At 40.8% G+C, this 18,361-nt stretch overlaps 1 protein-coding gene across 4 annotated transcripts; it reads right to left on the minus strand.

Moving 5' to 3' along the window:
* Positions 1 to 174: 174 nt before the first annotated feature.
* Positions 175 to 17,932, minus strand: lhx6a (LIM homeobox 6a). Of its 4 annotated transcripts, none has more exons than XR_007451759.1 (9): positions 17,436 to 17,932; positions 16,538 to 16,609; positions 16,150 to 16,332; positions 14,071 to 14,192; positions 4,032 to 4,252; positions 3,564 to 3,664; positions 2,977 to 3,072; positions 2,491 to 2,645; positions 175 to 1,944 (listed from the first exon to the last, which is right to left on the minus strand). XR_007451759.1 is itself a non-coding variant. In XM_049604701.1 (9 exons), exons 1-9 carry the CDS (start codon positions 17,511 to 17,513, stop codon positions 1,865 to 1,867), a joined length of 1,125 nt encoding a protein of 374 aa, XP_049460658.1. In that variant the 5' UTR covers positions 17,514 to 17,932; the 3' UTR covers positions 176 to 1,864. The 4 variants fall into 4 exon arrangements, 3 of the variants coding, with proteins under 3 accessions (XP_049460658.1, XP_049460657.1, XP_049460659.1); XM_049604701.1 differs by having other exon boundaries at positions 176 to 1,944; positions 2,491 to 2,665; positions 4,032 to 4,249; XM_049604700.1 differs by having other exon boundaries at positions 176 to 1,944; positions 2,491 to 2,665; positions 17,436 to 17,930.
* Positions 17,933 to 18,361: the final 429 nt, after the last annotated feature.

Below are 18,361 nucleotides of genomic sequence, written 5' to 3' on the forward strand. Positions count from 1 at the left end.
GGCAGCAGTCATTTGTACAGAGGGAATCTTTCCCATGATGCACCTTTCCTGCTTCATGGCAAATGCACATTCACAAAAAAATGTAACACACACACACACACACACACACACACACACACACACACACACACACGCACACTAGGATGTACGCACACAACTATCCACAAAAAACAAGAGGAAATACATGCACCCACAAACAAAGCACTAAACATCATGCACAATTATAAAACACATAGAACATACAATTACTTCATATTCATTTATTTTATTTGTACGTTTGTCATCTGCAAAATCCTGTCCAGTTGAGCCTAATTTGACGTTTGGAAAAATTATTATTGCTTCGTTAATTTATCCTCACAAATGATCCAAAAACCACAAAAATATCACATTCTATTTTATTGCATTTTAGTACACAAAACATTTATGATGCACAGTCTATCAAATAAACTTTTTTGTTTGCTTTCATTTCGTGTTTTTTTAACAAAACAAAACAATTTCAGAGGGGGGGGAAAAGTGCTTTACAGGGATTTACCGTCTCAATAAATACAAGGACATTGAGGTCTTGTTGGATCCTGTTCTTCACACAATGGCCATGGCACATAAAAATACAGATGCACACTCTCTACCCCTGCCAATACACACACACACACACACGCACGCACACACACACACACGCACACACATATGTCTTACTATGTACAACTCCAGTCTGTTTCATATTGTCCATATTGTACCAAAACACCAACACTCATTTTCCCTCTTTGTGCGAAACACACAGAAGCTGAACAAGCAACCTTAGAAATTATAAATTAGTGTATTACTTGTTTGGGAATATGAAAATAATAACAGATTCTGTAGGAACATTTATGCTCATCTCAGACCTCTCTCTGTCAGATTAAAGAAATGTAACAGGATTGTGACGGCTTAAAATCTGTTCGCTCCTGCTTCTAATGTTACACCCATAATTTAATAACACACAAACCCAGACAATGTGCTCTGTGGTTTTCCTTCATGATAAACTGCTGATGGAAGATTTAAAATAATTTGTTCTACACAATAAAATTTAAAAAAAAAAACACGAAAATCTGGCTGGAATTTTAATGATCGGATTCACTGCTGTGAAGTATCTTCTAATAATGGAAAAGATAAGGCACACTATATGTTCATTCTTTAACAAAAATCTAATTCTACACCTCATTAGAGTGGAAAATGACCCAAAATGTGACTAAGAAGTTTCAGTTTTTACTTATGTCAGTCCTAACGAAAATATTTCAACAGTCAACTTATTTAATTTACATGTATGTTTCCATCATGGTTGCTCAGAGAGAAAAGAGTGAGGAGTCTTACCTCTAATGTGGTCTACTGTGTGTGCGGGGCCCCGTGGGCCACAATGACAGTTCCCCCTTATTTTTCCCCTCTTTGTTTATCTTCAGTATTCTGACAGCACTCACTCCTGCTTCCTCGGTCAGCTTCATCCCCTTAAAATTCCCTCCACCTTTCAAGTCAGATGGTTGATGGGAAGACTGGAGGATGCTGTACATGTGAAGCAGAATGGGTCCTTTAGGTGGTGTAAAATACAGTCAGTGAGCTCCCGCTAATGATAAATGCTTCACAATTGTTTTTGACAGAGTGGCTGCAGGTGGGATATTCCTGTCCTCAGAAAAAACATAATGACAGATGTAGCTTTCCCTCGTTCTTCCATTTCTCTTTCTGTTTCCGAGTGGGCAGGGCTCCTGTAAGATGTGTCTTTTCTCCGAGCTGACTCCTGCGCGACCTCCGGGTCAGGTCTGTAGACGTCAGCGATGGGAGATCAAGGGTTAGGATTCGGAGGTTTAGGGGTCATGGGGGTCATAGTGGTGGAGCGCTAGCGGCTGAGGGGGAGCTGTGGCAGCGACATGGCCTGGTGAGGGAGACTCTGAGAGGTCAGCACGGAGAAGGGATGACCTGGAGAACACACACAGAAAAAATGGATTTTAAAATAGTGGAATTAAGACCTACAAGTCAAGCACTAACAAGAAGGGGTAAAGGTTTATGTTCTTTACTAGGGGTGTAACGATACTTCGATCCACATCGATACATCGATTCATTGATTAACAATCCGATTATATCGATGCAAAATGAAAACATCAATCCATATCGTCATCTTAAAGATACACATTTATTTTGAAATTCACATAGCACATCTGTGTCACCATTTCTGGGCAAGCGCGCCTTTGCTCAAACAACAAACAGAGCTCAGAAATAAAATGGTCAAATCATATTCTAGTTGTTTTTGTGAGTTGATGTAAATGATTGTGTTTGATGGGCATATGATATCGCGTCATATCGATCGCAGGCTCCTGAATCGAATCGAATCAAAATCGTATTGTGACAGACTTTGTGATATCGGCAAACATCGTATCGTCATCCAAACAAATCGATATAATATCGTATCGTGATGAAGCTGGTGATTTACACCCCTATTCTTTACTGCACAATAGCAAAACTCACTGTCGATATACCCGTGAAGGGCCACCATGCGTGCCCGCTCAGGACTGCCGAAGGGGGAGTAATGCAGCTCATCGGGCAGGGACGAGGGTATCCTGGACTGGGGATGACCTGGGGGAGCCCCACTGTGCTGGGGCGTGTGCTTTTTGTGTCTTGCTCTGCAGTTTTGAAACCACACCTATGAAGATGCAATGTAACCAGACATCAAGTAGCTATATTCTTAAAATCAAATCTGTTGATGTATTTCAAAGCCAGGTATGTTTTTTTAAGAATCAGAAACGGCAGACAAAACTTTAAAAATATATTATTTAAAATACATATAAAACAGTCAACACAATCTGATGTTTTCTTATTTTATTAATTGCGTGGCTTGACCAAGTTGAAGGTGCTTGCATGTTGCTGAATTACACTATTTCAATTCATACAGCCACATCCGCTCCATAATATAAAGGGGTTCATCGGGGTGGGTGTGGGTCTCTGTGAACTGACCTGTATAACTCTCCTGCTGAGGCCTGTCATGTCGGCTAGTTTCTGTAGTGTCTGGGCATCTGGGTTGTTGTCCTGGGCAAACTGAGCCTGCATGATCTGCATAATGAGGCCAAACATTAGCATGAAATCAACATTGCTGAAATCGAATTATTACGGAAATCATTATATATTGCAATTAGAATGCAGTGGTGGAATTTTCATGCATGATGGCAGTTTTTTTCATTTAAAAATTAAAAAATCAAGCACAAGGGGAAAATGATCCAAAGATGTCATGCTAACAGTCGGTCTCTAGTATGGGTACCGCCTCTAGTCCTGGCAATAGCATTCACCTTAATGTGTTTATCAGTGAATTATTATCACAGTCAGAACATGCAGGAGCATTGATGGATGTGGAGGAGTGGAGTGTGTGTGCAGAGCATTACAGCAGAAGAACATAAAAAAGCAAACACCATCTGGAGCGCAGTACAAGAAAAAAGAAGACGAAATTTGCACAGAACATATTCTTTTATTGTTTATTTATTATTATTGTTTGTTAGTTGGTTCAGTTGTTAATTTGTGTGCCTAGACCGTCTGGCACCGAGTCTGACCTGTAGCTGTTCTGCAGTGAAAGATGTCCGTGCCCTTTTGGCCGGTTTGGGTTGACTGTCTTGTTCTGTTGGAACTGCTCCTTCTAATGTGATACCATTGCCTGAAACACACAACAGCACACACGTATAAGACGACAGACAAATTTGTTGAGTAACAATTTAAAATGATCAAGATATTCCCAGGAGATGTATTTAAACCAAAGGACTTGGACAGAGAATCATAAAGGGACTTTCCTTTCTAAATTGGGACCCAAATTTGAGGCTCTGAGCTCTTGTAATGTGACCGCTGAGAAATTAGAAAGAAGTAGGCCAGACATATTAAATTATCAGTGATATAAGAAATAATACATTGTACAAAGGTGGATTGTGCCGTCATTATTTTGCTCACAGTTTTGGAGGGACTTTTGAGGAAACATCTGGATGGCCACAGAGAACCATTACAGTAAATTTGCCAGAACCACTACTCACCACTCTCAGCTGCTCGTTTGAGGTTCTCCACCATGGTGTCGTAGTGGATCCTGCACAGGACCTTCTCCTCCACCAAGCCAAACTCCTCTCCCGTGGACAACTGCCTCTTACACGAGTAGCACGCAAAACATGCCAAGTGGTATGCGTTTCCCCTCGCGCGCCGCACCCAGTCGCTGGCGTATATCTGCCGCCCACAGCGGGCACACTTAGTACCAAACCTACTGTGAGGGAGAGAGAATGAGAACAGAGGTAGAGGAGGAGAAAAGGAATGGGGAATTAGTGTTTTATTATTGGGGTAGAAGCAACATTTCGGTGGAGAAAACTGCAGTGGTCAATGATCTTTTAATCTCAAGGCCATTCCCAGATAGTACACACACAGAATTAAACATGCACAGACGTCCTTTTTCTCTGAGAATACATTGAGAGAGCTGAAGTTGAAAATAAGTGTTTTTAAAGTCGAAGTTTTGGCAGAACTCAAAGGGTTTAAGGAAGAAACCTTGGAGGAGGATGTGGCCTTCAGAAAAGACTCCTGACTGCGGCTGCAAGCTGAGCCTTGAATGCAAACAAACCAACACCTGCAATTTCCTGGCTGATGCGTGAAGGCCCTGACATGTACACATGCGCACACACAAACACAGACATACGCACATGCCAGGGAGCAAACCTACACACATGTAAAGCGGGGTGGCTTTACACACAGTGGAAGATGAAGAAAGACTCGGATGACATCACTCTAGATCGCCCCGCTGTAACTGATAGCAACAGTGAGGTCAGACGGCGTATAAACCCAAACCACCTGACTTACTGTTCTGAATGGGTGGGTGGATGAAAGATAAATGGACAGGCTATGGAAAAAGAGTTTCTAGGCTACATACGTTTGTGAAGTCAGCAAATGATTTGAGACAACTCCTCATGACCTCAAAACAACATATCAATGTCTGAAATAAACACGCTCTTGTCAAATGAAATATCCGAATTGCTGTAAATGTGACTGAGAACAAAATGAGACAAAGACTGCCGTAGATTTAATCACCATAACATTCATAATCTCCCAGAGATACGTGTGTGAGTTGTTTGAAAACAAACTTAATCTTAAAGGATAAGGCAGATGTTCTTTATTTTCCCTACTGTCGACTAATCACAGGAAAAGACCAAAACCAGTAATATGTTTGTCCGTCATTCAGTATCTGTTTGATTTCCCTGCCCTGTCTGTGGCTTCCAGCTCCAAGCCCGTTTAATCCTCCTGAAGATCTTTGAAAATGGGGCACAAATATATAGTTTCATTTCTTAAAAAAAGGCTGGGTAGCATCCTAAAACAGCTGGGCACTGCTGTTTTTCACAATCATTATTCAAACAAGAGTAAACAAGTATTTGACAGGAACTATTTTCATCTGCGGACTGATACACATTTGGTGTTTTAGCAAGTATTTACCAGTGTTGGGCAGTAATGTGTAATGTAATGTTTTCACAATATGATGATCACTTGTCAATGTAGCGAAATATCATTTTCTCAGTCATGTGCAATACCACTTCTCATTGTCATATCAAATTTATATAACATTGATTAGCAGGCACAGTCTTTTTTTTCCAGCATTTTCATTCATGTTTAGTAACTCTTGTACTTATCTTACTCATATTGTTACTCTATTAGAAACTGGGTTTTGCTTTTGCTCCTAGAAAACACTTCTGTTCACCAGATATTTAATACTCTGTTGTTCTAAAACTGGGCCCAGTGAGTGATCCTGACCCGAGGAACCCACTGGTTGTTCTGGTGAATCGTTAAAATTGTGATTACTGTACTTAGTGTCACTGTAATTTGAAGCATTCTCTGGCACAAGTTTTTCCTTCGGGATAAAGAAAGTTCTGTTGACTTGAATTGAATTGAATTAAAGAATTACTAATAAAATTTCAGTAATATTATTACAGTTACTCCCAAAACAAATCACTCCTTACAACCTCACTTGTGTTGTCACCCCCTACTGATTTGAAATCCAATAATCAATCAAATCTCGTCACACATGCACGTCACCATGGACCATGGAAACACTTAAATTCAGCGGCTGGAAATATTCCCATTACTTTGATTTTGTCAGAAGGAAAGATGACAATAACATTGCTGCTCCATGTAGTGGTACAAAGACCCTTTCCACTGCCAAAAACATGACCTGAAACCTCCTAATACGACCAACAGCACATCAATGAGAAGTTTGCGGAAATGCACCCCAATAAGAGTGAGCCCTCCTCATCTTTGGATAGCTGCAGCCCTACACTGGCTATACGTGCAAAACTGGAATTTAATCGTGGACAGCTGCAGGTTACAAGCAAAAAAGAAATAATGAAGCTTGGTGCTGGATATGTGGCAGACGAAATGTTGCCTATCTCCATTAAAATACAGGTCACCAGGCAACAGAAGATCCCCAGGTAAAAATTCATTTGCAAGCTATCTAGCCTTAGCTGCACTTACCAGAGATTAGCCTGACGTTCACACAGAGGCGCATATGCAAAGGCTGAATTTTGCGGAGAAAGGACACAATTACCAATTTTGTGGAGTAATATGGGGAGTAATAATATTACCTTTTCAAAACTTTAACGAGTAATGAGTAATAAATTACAGTTTTTGTGTAACAACCCCAACTCTGGTATTCACAGCAGCAGGACAGTGATTCTGTAAATGCAGCTTATCATTATAAAAAACATGTTTTGCCACGAAATTATGAGGCTTATTACTGTGTTTTAAATAGTTTAGCACTACAATGGAGGTCTGTGACAGAGAGGAATAAGATATATCAGGCTTGCTCTTTTAATGATATTTATTGAAAATATGAAAAATATAGTGTCACCAGCCCTCTCCTTTAGCTGAGATAGAGCTCACTGAGCAGCTTGCACTGTGGAGAATCAAAAAAACCCTTCACTTTAACACGACTGAAATATTATACAAATTTCCTGTTTTACACCAGAATCAAAAGAAATGAAGCTCCTCATTTAAAGAGCCGCACATTGTGGGTTTAATGGGTATGAAATGCTTTACGTTTGAGCTGGTTATGGTGAGGTTAAGAGCCGTTGTTGGGGTCAGCAGCTGCCAATTCTGGTGAAAGAGGCTGGATTTGTAAGCAGCCTGCGAGGAAGTGCTGCCTCATGGGTAAAAGTGGGGGCAAAAAGCACAACAGCAGACTGGTTTTAGCTCAAATTATAAACATTTCCATACTGATAGGATTATTCTGCCAAGCAGGCACTGACACAGATCTTAAGAGCAAATGGCTGACTCAACATTTCTGACTGTGTGTTGCTAATACACTTCTTATTTACCCTGCTTGATTTCAGCAAAGGCAGCAGAGATAAAGAGAAAAGTCGTACAAGCGCAGCATCAAAAACACGAGCCAAAATTCAAAGAGCAGTCACTAGTTGAAAGGTATGAAGGAGGCACAAACTGGTGAGGGCAGGATGAAAAGAATAGACATGGAGAGAGGAAGTAAGTGGCTGGGGGAAATAGCAAAGCAAAGAGCTGTCGATGGCAGAGAGAGAGAGGGAAAGAGCAGGGGGACGGAGAGCACGAGGGTTGCCAAGTGAGTGGGTTTGGCAGCGTATCAGTGCACTCAAGTCCACTCTATCTGGGATGAAAGCATACTATAGCCCTGACATCTCACAAACTCATACCCCTCCTTATGTATATGAGCTTGTTGGCCAGAAGTTTCATTTCCCCGCGTGTCGTATGGGAGAGAATATTTATAGCTTGTCATTAAATGCCCACTGTTTGAGGATCTGCCTCTTATCTGTCTCACTCTGCATCCGTCTGTTTGCCCTCCTAGTTTTTATCACCGCTGTCAAGTAGCGCAACAATGTCCAAATACAAAAACAGCATCTACAGCACCAGGCCTGGCATTCCTCACAACAAACAAATTCAGCATTAGAGCAGTGAAACCACCAGTCTTTGTGGTGACCTTGAAATAAAATTAGCTGGCATGGCACTTACAGAGGGCTTAAGTTGTCACAGATATGTGCAACTTAACCAAAAAACCTCTTATAACCCAATAAAGCCATTCCGGAGACAAATCGACTCCATGGCTTACTGTACTGTGTGTGTGTGTGTGTGTGTGTGTGTGTGTGTGTGTGTGTGTGTGTGTGTGTGTGCGCGTATCGTTTCAGATTGTTATGGAGAATTCCAGGCTGTTCCTAAAGTAAAAGAGGAAAACATTGTGGAACATTGCGGCTAATCTAGCATGACAGCTTGTCAGTTTCATGCTCCGAGACAGAACCCAGAAAAGCTGCAAATCATCCCTTGTTTTAACCCCCTCCACCTCCTCCTCCATCTTCATCTCCTGCAACCCCTCCCTCTCACTACCCCATCTTTTTTTTTTTTTTAATCTCGTTTTGTCTTTGTACCAAAAACCTGGTGTTTATTTTGGAGCGACGTCAATCCTCACGGCCCCCCTTGTATCACTCACAAGAGGGAAAATCCTACACCGCAAAACTCCCCTCTTCCCCCAGACCTCTCCTATTTGCTCCCCTTCTTTCGTCTAATCTTTACTCTCTCTCTTTTTTTTTTTCACAATAATTCACCTGCTGCTGAAAGAGTGGCTTGAGGAGGTACACGTTTTTTGGATTATTTCTGATGTGCTATGAGAATACTCTAATCTCTATTAGATTTGTCCTGAGAGAGTTGTGTGGTTTTTAAGACGCAAGGTTCGTGTTAGGCCTTTGTAGGGAAATCTACGTATCTAAATACTTTACAGACAACATCTTTTAACAGATTTAACATATTTAACATATTATTAAACATAACCCTGCATGAGAAAGCTTGAATTTCTTTCACTGAAATCTAATTCACTGCTTTGACTGAGCAGTCTTTATTTAAATGTGTAGCACTGTGTGACAGATGTCTTATTATAATTTCACTTCATTCAGCTCTTAATAAAACTCAAATCACTCGCTCTGTACCGTTTGCTCATCTTTGTTGCTATGGAGACCTAATCAGCTAACCAGAGGTGGGTTGATGAATAATTATTATTACAATACACACATACACACACAAAGAGACGCATGCACATGTGCACACATCTCCCACAAAGTTCCCTCCACACATAGACTCTGGTTACACTGTCAGTATCCCAGGGTGCCCCTGATTAGTGCAGCAATGCAACTTCCTGTGTGGCCTGCAGCTCACGGACGAGGATGATGTTTCTACGGAGCGAAGGCGAGGGAGGGGTGCAGGGAGGCAAAGGGGGGAGGCTGATAAAGAAATGGTTTGCGTGTGTGTGCATGTGTGTGTGTGTGAGCAAGCCCCTGAGGCCTGACATGGGTTTAAGAGGCACAGCATGGGCTCTGTCCTGCGCCCCCCAATCCCGCCATACACACACCACCTTCCTCCCCCCTCCCAACACACACACACACACATATATGGAGGGAAACCCACTCTGATTTCCTGCTATTACGCCCCATTAAAGCAGCTGTCAGTCCAAAGCCAGATGAGAGGCTGACACAGATGAGGAAATATCTCCAGAGGTTTGAAAGCAGCCCAGAGGATCTGGACTCGCAGTGGTGTTTAGCCTAGTTTAAATCTGGCCTAAACCCAGATTACAGTTTATATTTACAGAGGTAACCATTGTGCAGGCCCCGGCCCTGCAGCAAAGCTTCACTGTTGCTCTCCAAGATGGTCTAAATCATTTCTTGTTTTCCAGTGTGACCAAGGAAATCTAAACCTACAAATAGTATTATGCAAATGAGGAGGATTTTTCTGCAGAGGTTGTAACCATTTCAAGTAAAAGATCTCCAGAATGTTTAACAGTTTGACCTCCAGACTGTTTTTATCACTTTGCTTGTTATTGGTATCTGTAGAATCACTCTGCACATCAGACAGTGCACAGTTATTTCACTTAAGGGAATAAAACTACTCTGAATCTTTGAAACTAAGAAATTTCTAGTTTATATCTTATGAAGTTGGTTCAACATTTTTGCCTATAAAACATCTATACATTAAAAAAACAAATTGTTGTTTATACTTTTCATCTACGAAAAATGTCAAGAAATACTCTAACAAGGAAGTATATTTCTACACTGCCTCAAAAATGCAAAGAGCAGTTTCTACACAACCTTGAAGGCGACTGTGTCAACAAATGTGTAAACAAGCTCTTAAAGCCTAATTTACACCTTCAGTCTCTACAAATAAAATGTGTTCTCAACTTCCTTGTCCATTTGAACAAATCAATTAATATAGATTTAGATATGGAATTTAAATGTAGTTTAACTTCACCAAATCACATGGGTGTCACTGGAGTGAGCAAGGGTGCAGGTTTGTTTCAATATTGGACACACACACACACACACACACACACACACACACACACACACACACACACACACACATGAAACAGGGGGTTTGGGGGTTCTCTATCATAAAATATTGGGCATCAAACACTTAATTTCCCACATTTGGCTGAATCTATGCCTACGCCTCTATCAAGGGCGTAAACGTAGACAGTGCAGACGGTGCAGTTGCACTGGGGGCTCATAAAGAGAATGGGCCCTCCAGCAACGTGTTGGGTGGAGAATGGGCCCTTGTGAGAAACTGCCACCTTGGAAATATGCCTGTGTTAAAAGATGAACTCTCATTAAATTAAAAATGGTGCCCTTTGCTATACATGTCCTCGAAAAAGGCAAACCCATCATCTGTCTGTTTTTGTGTTTTTATACCCTTTGGTAAAATAATCAGTAGCATCTATAGCAAAATGACATAAACTATTAATAAACAATTAAAATGATTAAATTAAATGAACTATTTCCTATTTTCTTTGACATTTTTGTCATATACAGGTATGAAATGATGATTGCTCTAACATGTATATTGATGTTGTCTAAGGTCATGTCTCTGTTTGATCATGTGACAAGATGATATGTGCACGATAGCGTGCACTGGGGCCCATCGTAACTACATCATGCCACTGCCCCAAATTGTACATTATCTGCATCAATTTATGGCATGAATGTCTTCAATTTTGTCAAAATAAAAGTCCTCTGCTACTTTATGTTTTTCATTGGGTGGGGAAGGTGGGGGTGATAAATGCATGTTCTAATTATTGGGGGGGGGCATGTAGGCTACCCTGTGTCCCCCCCAAAACTATGAGCATCAGAGGCTCAATTACTGCTAGTTAGATTTAGCAGGCCTCATTTATCTAGTCTTATTTTTTCTCCTTTATGATCTGCCTTATTTATGTATATATTACAATAATATAATTTGTTACTGATATAACAAATTCAACAACTAAGACGTTCGAGCATTAAAAAGGGGTTTTCAATAACAGGAAACAGGTCAATATGTGTCAAATTAGCTTTAGCGATGGCTAGCTTTGGCCCACCAGCTAGCTTGACTTAGCCAGACTGCAGTGCCAGCGGTTTTGTCGTCTCTGCTAATTTTATGGCAACATTTTCATATTATAAATCTTGCGTCAAATTAAGAGTCAGTTTCTGGCCTTAATTTAATTTTCAACAAATATATTCTCACTGTGTTTTGGCATTGCATGGCAGTATACAAAGCCAATTATCATACAGCAGAGACCGTCAAAGGTTATGACACTACAAGCTGCAAGAGTTTGAATGTGAAGCTGATTGAGGTAAGTTTCTTTATTAACAAAAAGCAAATCAGACCCATAGTTGGAGCTCTATTGCAGCAAGACCCTGTTTTATTCTATGTGGAAACCATCACAGTACATGTAGCTCACTGCAGCTCACTGGTTGACATAAAATCGCTCTATTAAAGTGTAATCTGTAGTGTGTCTCACAAACTACAGTTACTCGTTGGAAATTCAAACTACTATTCCTTATCTTAGTGGGTCGACAACTAGTGTGAACGCATTTATAGCTTCTATATTCAGGCATGTTTTTAATCACAAATCACTGTGTTTTATATAATTATAGTGTAGGATTTCTCTGATGACATACGTGACCCAGTCATTACCATTTTCTAATGCTCTGACATATTTTACATCCACTCTGCCTGTCCAATACTGGCGCAGAGACCAGAGCGCGGTGTTTAGGGGGCGAGAGGGGCAAATGGTGAAGGAGCATTTAAAATTGAGACGGGTCAGTTAAAATATTATTATGATGTGGCAGAGCAAACACAAAAATCTCCATTTTGTGAAAAAAATTGCAAAATGATTGGCAGCTGCTGGACATGCATAAATAAACAGAGATCTCAGTGTATGTTTATGTGTGTGTGGCTGTGTCAGTGTGTGTGTGTGTATGTGTGCACTCTGTAGAGGTGTAAAAGGAGGCAATGTGTACAGTGCATTTTTGCTAATATGTAAATGTTTCATATTCATGTTTTCATATTTAGGTGTGCGTCCGTGAGTAAGTGTGCACATATCTATCTTTGTGTGTGTTTTTAGTTTGGATAGGAGTCACATTCAGATCAGAAACATGCTGACCAGGCACTCGGGGCGGTCTAATTGCTGGTCTGGAGGCCTGAGGGTCTGGGGTGGAGGACAACTAATTGCTGGTGATTATAAACCTCAGAGCAGTGGCTAGGTATCAGGTTTCGATCAGACAAACACCAAAGCTCACTCGCAGCTTCACACACGCACACACGCACGCACACACACACACACACACACACACACACTGATGTCCACAAACGACCATGTGTGTCCATACACAATATACACCAGCTTTAGGCTATACAGCACAGAATTTTACGATATACTGTTGTTGGCGTGAACCCCATTTAACCTCGGATACCCCACGCACACACACACACACACACACATAGAATCCATGGGTAAAAACATCAACCATGACTTATTCCTCTTCAACTGCATGCAAACACAAATACAGCATGTATTGAATGGATGCAAGTGAGGTTAAATTCTTCCATGAATTGCAATAACATATGTGTCTCTCCCTCTCTTTCCCTTTCACACACACACACACACACACACACACACACACACACACACACACTGCATTTTCCCCAGAGTCTGTGTATCACTATCATCATTATTTAGGCCTACTTTATTACTGTCCTCGATCTGTCTGACTGACCACCAAAATGTACAACAGGGTATGACATATTTGAGATAGATAGATAGATAGATAGATAGATAGATTTTGTTTTGTTAGGTTTTCTGAAAATAAAATAATACCAATTATATGATGATTTATTGTTATAACAGTTTTAATTTAATGATAAATCCTATTTTCACCTTTAATTAATGATGCTGTGTACTACATCATCAATATACAATCAAAACAAAATAGAATAAAATAATAGATTTGGCATTTTCCTCTCTGTTATATGAGTTCTCGTTGCACTCCAGGCTTTGTTTGCCTGTAGGGACCGACTAAACTCAGATAGCTACGCACTCAAAAGGGCATTTCCGGCGATTTCCGTTTGTTTCACGTGCCCCTCTGGAGGTGATGGAACATCTAGCGCGCGCTTCGTGGCACGTGGTGCATTAAGTGTGTGTTGATAAGTTAAAGACTGCGATCACTGCGGTGTGTGTGAGTGTGTGTGCAGGGGGAGTTCACTGATATTTTGGCTCAGGAAAAATAGAAAAAATATCATGCAGTGACCAAAAATAAAAACAGGTGGGCATATCTGATGGTGGCGTGAAGCACCGGAAACTGATGATTAGAATGATGCAGTGATAAATGTTAAAATCTGACATGATCTGAGCGGATGGTCAAAAACACCCTCACCACAAACACAGCCTATATTACGTCTAAAAACCACAATATTACATTTTTTTTTAAAATAAAGCACAGATTATTTTCTAGATGTATTCTGGTTGAATAGATTTTTTTTTCTTTCTGTAACCACTAGAAATAGTGCGCGTTGGGTAGCCATAACAAAACTGTGGATCTTTCAGCCACAGACTTTTATTTTGTTACAGACTTTTTTGAAAAGGTCTTTCAAGAACACATGAGTTAACCCGCATCCATCTCAAAGGAGGAGACACAGACACACACAGAGAGGAAAGAGAGGGGAGAGAGGCCTGTGATGGCAGAGCAGACGTGGTATTTTGAAAACACGGTCATAAACTTACCCTACCTGAAATAATCCATTTTACAGAAGATCTCTTTGTTTTTGATGTAGCAGCTGCTGTGCTGACGTAGCGACGTCCTGCAGACAGAACACTCCAGACAGCGCACGTGCCAGATCAGGTTGTTCACCTGCAGTGAGACAACATCCACGTCAAACACACACACACTGATGATAGATCACTGCAGTAACGACTCACAGTGTGTCAGTGGTGCTGAGGGAGGACTTTGTCATACTTACTATTATTTTATCAACATGAGGCTACGATAACATTCCTCATTTATAAACAGTGTGACCAGTTAAGCTTATATGGACATAATATGTCAAGATATTATTGCATTTAAAACGTCACGAAATTTATTACTAGTCTGTTAAGCTTCTATATCCATATATATCATTTTAATATTCATAAATTGGGGTCTTTTAGTGGGTCTGTGGTGCTAAACTGTGACTTTATCCTCTTCTGCTTTCTTGTATCTTATGTTTTTTGATATAGCAACGCCATATTTTTTGCAATAAGAGGACTTGGGGGTTCACTTTAAAATTAAATAATTAATTTATTGTCGTTCTTTATAGGTTAATATTTGCATCCAAGGTGCATGTATTTTTAATATTTAGAAATATTAACCCATGCTTTTTAGGCCCGAACCAACATTTCTGGCACTGACTGTAATATTTTCCGTCAACAGCAATTATGATAGATTTAAAAAAAAAAAAAAAATCATTGGCGGGCATAGGAAACAATAGATCAATCTGTAATAACGACTAAAAAAAAGATTTAAATATTTTTAGTGGTTTGCAGATAGCAAAGCCATCCTGCTACTTAAAAAGTTCCCATGTAATATGTTTCAGTATAAATGTATATAATTTATTTTCAAATGTTAGTCCAGTTTTTTGGTTATTGAGATTATTAAGAGCTGTCCTGTAAAATAATATGTTGGCTTAATAATGCTATTTTTTTTTAAATATATTTTTTATTTCTTATTTATATGTTATTTTATTTGATTTTATTTTTTAAAGTGGTGCCTCATGCTGCATAAATGCATTCTAACTCCGGCTCTAAAAATTATGGCAATTAAATGTAGCAAAGCATCACTTAATATAACCATCAAAGAACTTTTCATATCAGCAGAACTTGATTTATTTATAGCATTTATTTTTTTTTTGTGTTGTATATATTTGTTTACATCCAGTGTGACATATGAAGGAAGGACGTTTTAAACAAAAAGAGAGCTAATTATTTAAACGGAAAAAAATCGTACATTATAAATTAAGCTCTGTTTATTTACAGTTAAAATAATTTTCAAAAATCTTTTCCATAAAGTCTGATTATAGCTTTGCTTTATAACGTTTAAAACGATTATTATTACAGATGATACCCTGATAGGCCTCGACTTTGTCACAACAATAAAAGTAAACTCGCACTTGCTGACAATCACACCCATTTGCGCGCGAGCAGGGAATATTGTTTTGGTTGGAAGCACGCGGGCGCACGCCACAAGACAGGGCGTATTGACAGTGAAGCTGTGAAACAGAAAAAAAAAAATCAAAACATTCCTGTTGTATGTGCGCTCTCACACTCCCTCTCTGACGCCTAAAATATCACGGTGCAGATAACAGAGGTTGCCGTTAGAGACATGCAGGCCTGTTGTGTATTTTGTAGGTTATATTACAGCTATAAAATGAGTATAAAATGAGTTATAATAAGATATTTCTGTGTGTTACACATGAGGTTACATTAGGTCGACGTTAGCTGTTGAAAAGGGGTGACATATTTCTTTCTTCTTCAGTGTTGTATTTATTTGCGTCTGATTTTATTTAGTGCAAATTCGACAATAAGTGCGTCTAATGTGCCAAGGCCTTACTCATTCCCACACCAGCATTAAAATACAGCAGGCCTGTCTGAACCAAAACACAGCCCGGATCAACATGGCACCCTGCGTCACTCGCTGTGAGATATTTGCTGTTGATGCATATGCGTAAAAATAAGTAGGCAACAGTAAACAAACAAACACCAGAGGAAAATAACCTCTGCTCTGACCAGTTCCAGTCTATTTTTGTCCAAGGGGTTTATAATCGGCCTCTCACCTTCAGCAAGTATCTGTCCAGGATCTCCTGACCGCAGCTGGCGCACATGTTCTTCCCGGTGGAAGGCACCGAGCTGGTGGTGGAGGTCGGCGAGCACACGGAAGGGGTGGACGGCGTGCTGGGGGACGAGCGAGTGTCCTCCCGCTCCATGTTGGACCGCTGGGATTCTCCGTCCGAGTGAGACTGCAAGAAGGCATCAGCACAGCTCAGTCATACACACAATACTCCGCACAGATGAGCGCGTAAATCAGACATTTAAAACATATATCTGTATGAATCCGAGCTACGGATGCGCACCGGCCAAGCGGGCAACTACTGTGCGTAAAAGACGCACGCGTTGAGTGATCCAGACATTTTTTAAAGCATAAATAGGCAATAAAGCTCTCACCATTGGCGCGTGTTTAGAGTCCACACTGCAGCGCGAGGCTCCCGGTGTACTCTGATGCTCGGTAGAGATCACCTACAAGACAACGTGCAGGAAAGTCTTCATCACTTTCCCCGTCTCATCCTCAGCTGAGAAATCCTCGGGAGACATTTGCAGACAGCTCTTCAGGGCTACTCCTATATAAAGTGGTCCTGACAATAAAGCCCCGGTTAAAACTGTTAAAAGGGCCCCCGCAACAAAAGGCACATTTTAATGAAGCTATTTCAATTTGGATTGATTTTTCCCTGCCCTTAACCCGTGCCTCTCAGAATAATAGTATTTTCTCCGCAATCCAGGACACGAGAGTGGAGGGGGGAAAAAACTACCTGTAATTACAAATAGCTTGAAACGCCGTGGATAAGAGGGACCCGGAGTGTCAATTTCAACTGTCAATCAGAGAAAGGCAACGGGTCACCCAAAGAATTGCAAATTTGATTTTTAATGGCTGTAATTAAAATCCAATTCTTCTCGGGCGAATTGGCAGCGCTCGAGAGGCTCGCGGACCGCAAATCACGCTATTCATAACAGAGAGGCGCGTGCCTCTTCACAGCGGCTGGCGCGTGCAGCTGATCTCAGTACACAAGCAGTGATTCTTATGACATCACAGAGGGACAAAACAAAACTCACACACGATGCTGTGGGCTGCGAATAAACTGCATCCACTGCGCATTCAAGAAGGAAGATAAACAGTTTGGTAAAGCAGAAATGATTTCACACTCAGGCATCGTTACACTTCACATAAAATGTAAATTAAGTCAAAAGCAAACAGCAAAGGCCCACGCAATGCATAAGTGGGGTACCTCTCCGATCTGAACCTTTTACGCACAAAGTTGAAGCTGAGCCGTTTCCAAAGTGTCAGTACCTGCTTCGTGGGAATTCCTTCGGACAGAATCTTATTTCCCTCTGAAAGAGGGGACAAAACTTCATTTTTCCAGTACATGAAAGGTCTCACAGCGTACAGTGTCTCCAAACTCGGTGCGTGGAATCAGGAGAAGACTCGGCGATGGGCGTCAAAATCTGTACCATCCGTACCGTGCATTGACTCGGGTGGAACTGGCGCGCAGTTATTTTTGTATTAAATGTTTCTGTCTCTGAAACGCTGCTGTGAGCGACGATCTGCCCGCCACTGACACAAACTAGACAAGTTATGGAGCTATGCAGAGGCGAGGAGTCGCTTGCTGCTCCTCAGAGAGCCTTATTTAGCACAGAAAAAGAGTTCTTCCTTTCCCCCGTTTCCCCCTCTCTCCACTTTTGGGAAGGGAGTCTGACTACAGGAAGTGAATCAAATTGAGGGGCTGGCAGCTTTTACTCCAAGGCTTCATAGGTGCACGGGAGACTGCAGGGCTGCAAAGTCGACGCGAGCGCTGAGAGCCGGAGTGTCTCTGCAGAGCTTTTAGTGAAAGTTGTTGGTGCGGCTCTCCGGCCTGCCTTAAAGAAGGGGGAGGGCGAGGAAAGAGTTTCATTTGCGTGAGAAGGGTGGACACACTGTGGAATACTTATGACAGAAACTCTTCTGGTGTATGTTTGATATCTCAGGCATTTATAGCTGCTGCCAGAGGAAAAAAAATCCCAATGTAAATTATAGTTATTTATATAATTGCCATTTATTTGCTACTAGAAATACACGAGTGGAGCTGACTGTATAGGCAATAATTAACCTTCATACCCAGGCTTATATAAAGACCTTTTTATATGCAGCGTCCTATATACACATATGTTGGGTTATACTGTATATTCAGTCTCTGTATGTACAGAAAGATAATGATGCCTTAAATTAAACTTTAATAT

The sequence above is a fragment of the Epinephelus fuscoguttatus genome, linkage group LG18 (assembly GCF_011397635.1).
Source record: "Epinephelus fuscoguttatus linkage group LG18, E.fuscoguttatus.final_Chr_v1".
NCBI lineage: Eukaryota > Metazoa > Chordata > Actinopteri > Perciformes > Serranidae > Epinephelus > Epinephelus fuscoguttatus.

What these genes read in the sequence shown, in the direction of transcription:
- lhx6a (XM_049604700.1), bottom strand. Translation starts at nt 17,513, where the DNA reads ATGTACTGGAAAAATGAAGTTTTGTCCCCTCTTTCAGAGGGAAATAAG. An exon ending in TGTAAAATGGATTATTTCAG is followed by an intron (nt 4,253 to 14,070) that starts GTAGGGTAAGTT and finishes TCTCCCTCACAG; the next exon opens with TAGGTTTGGTACTAAGTGTG. An exon ending in TCACTGCAGAACAGCTACAG is followed by an intron (nt 3,073 to 3,563) that starts GTCAGACTCGGT and finishes CTCATTATGCAG; the next exon opens with ATCATGCAGGCTCAGTTTGC.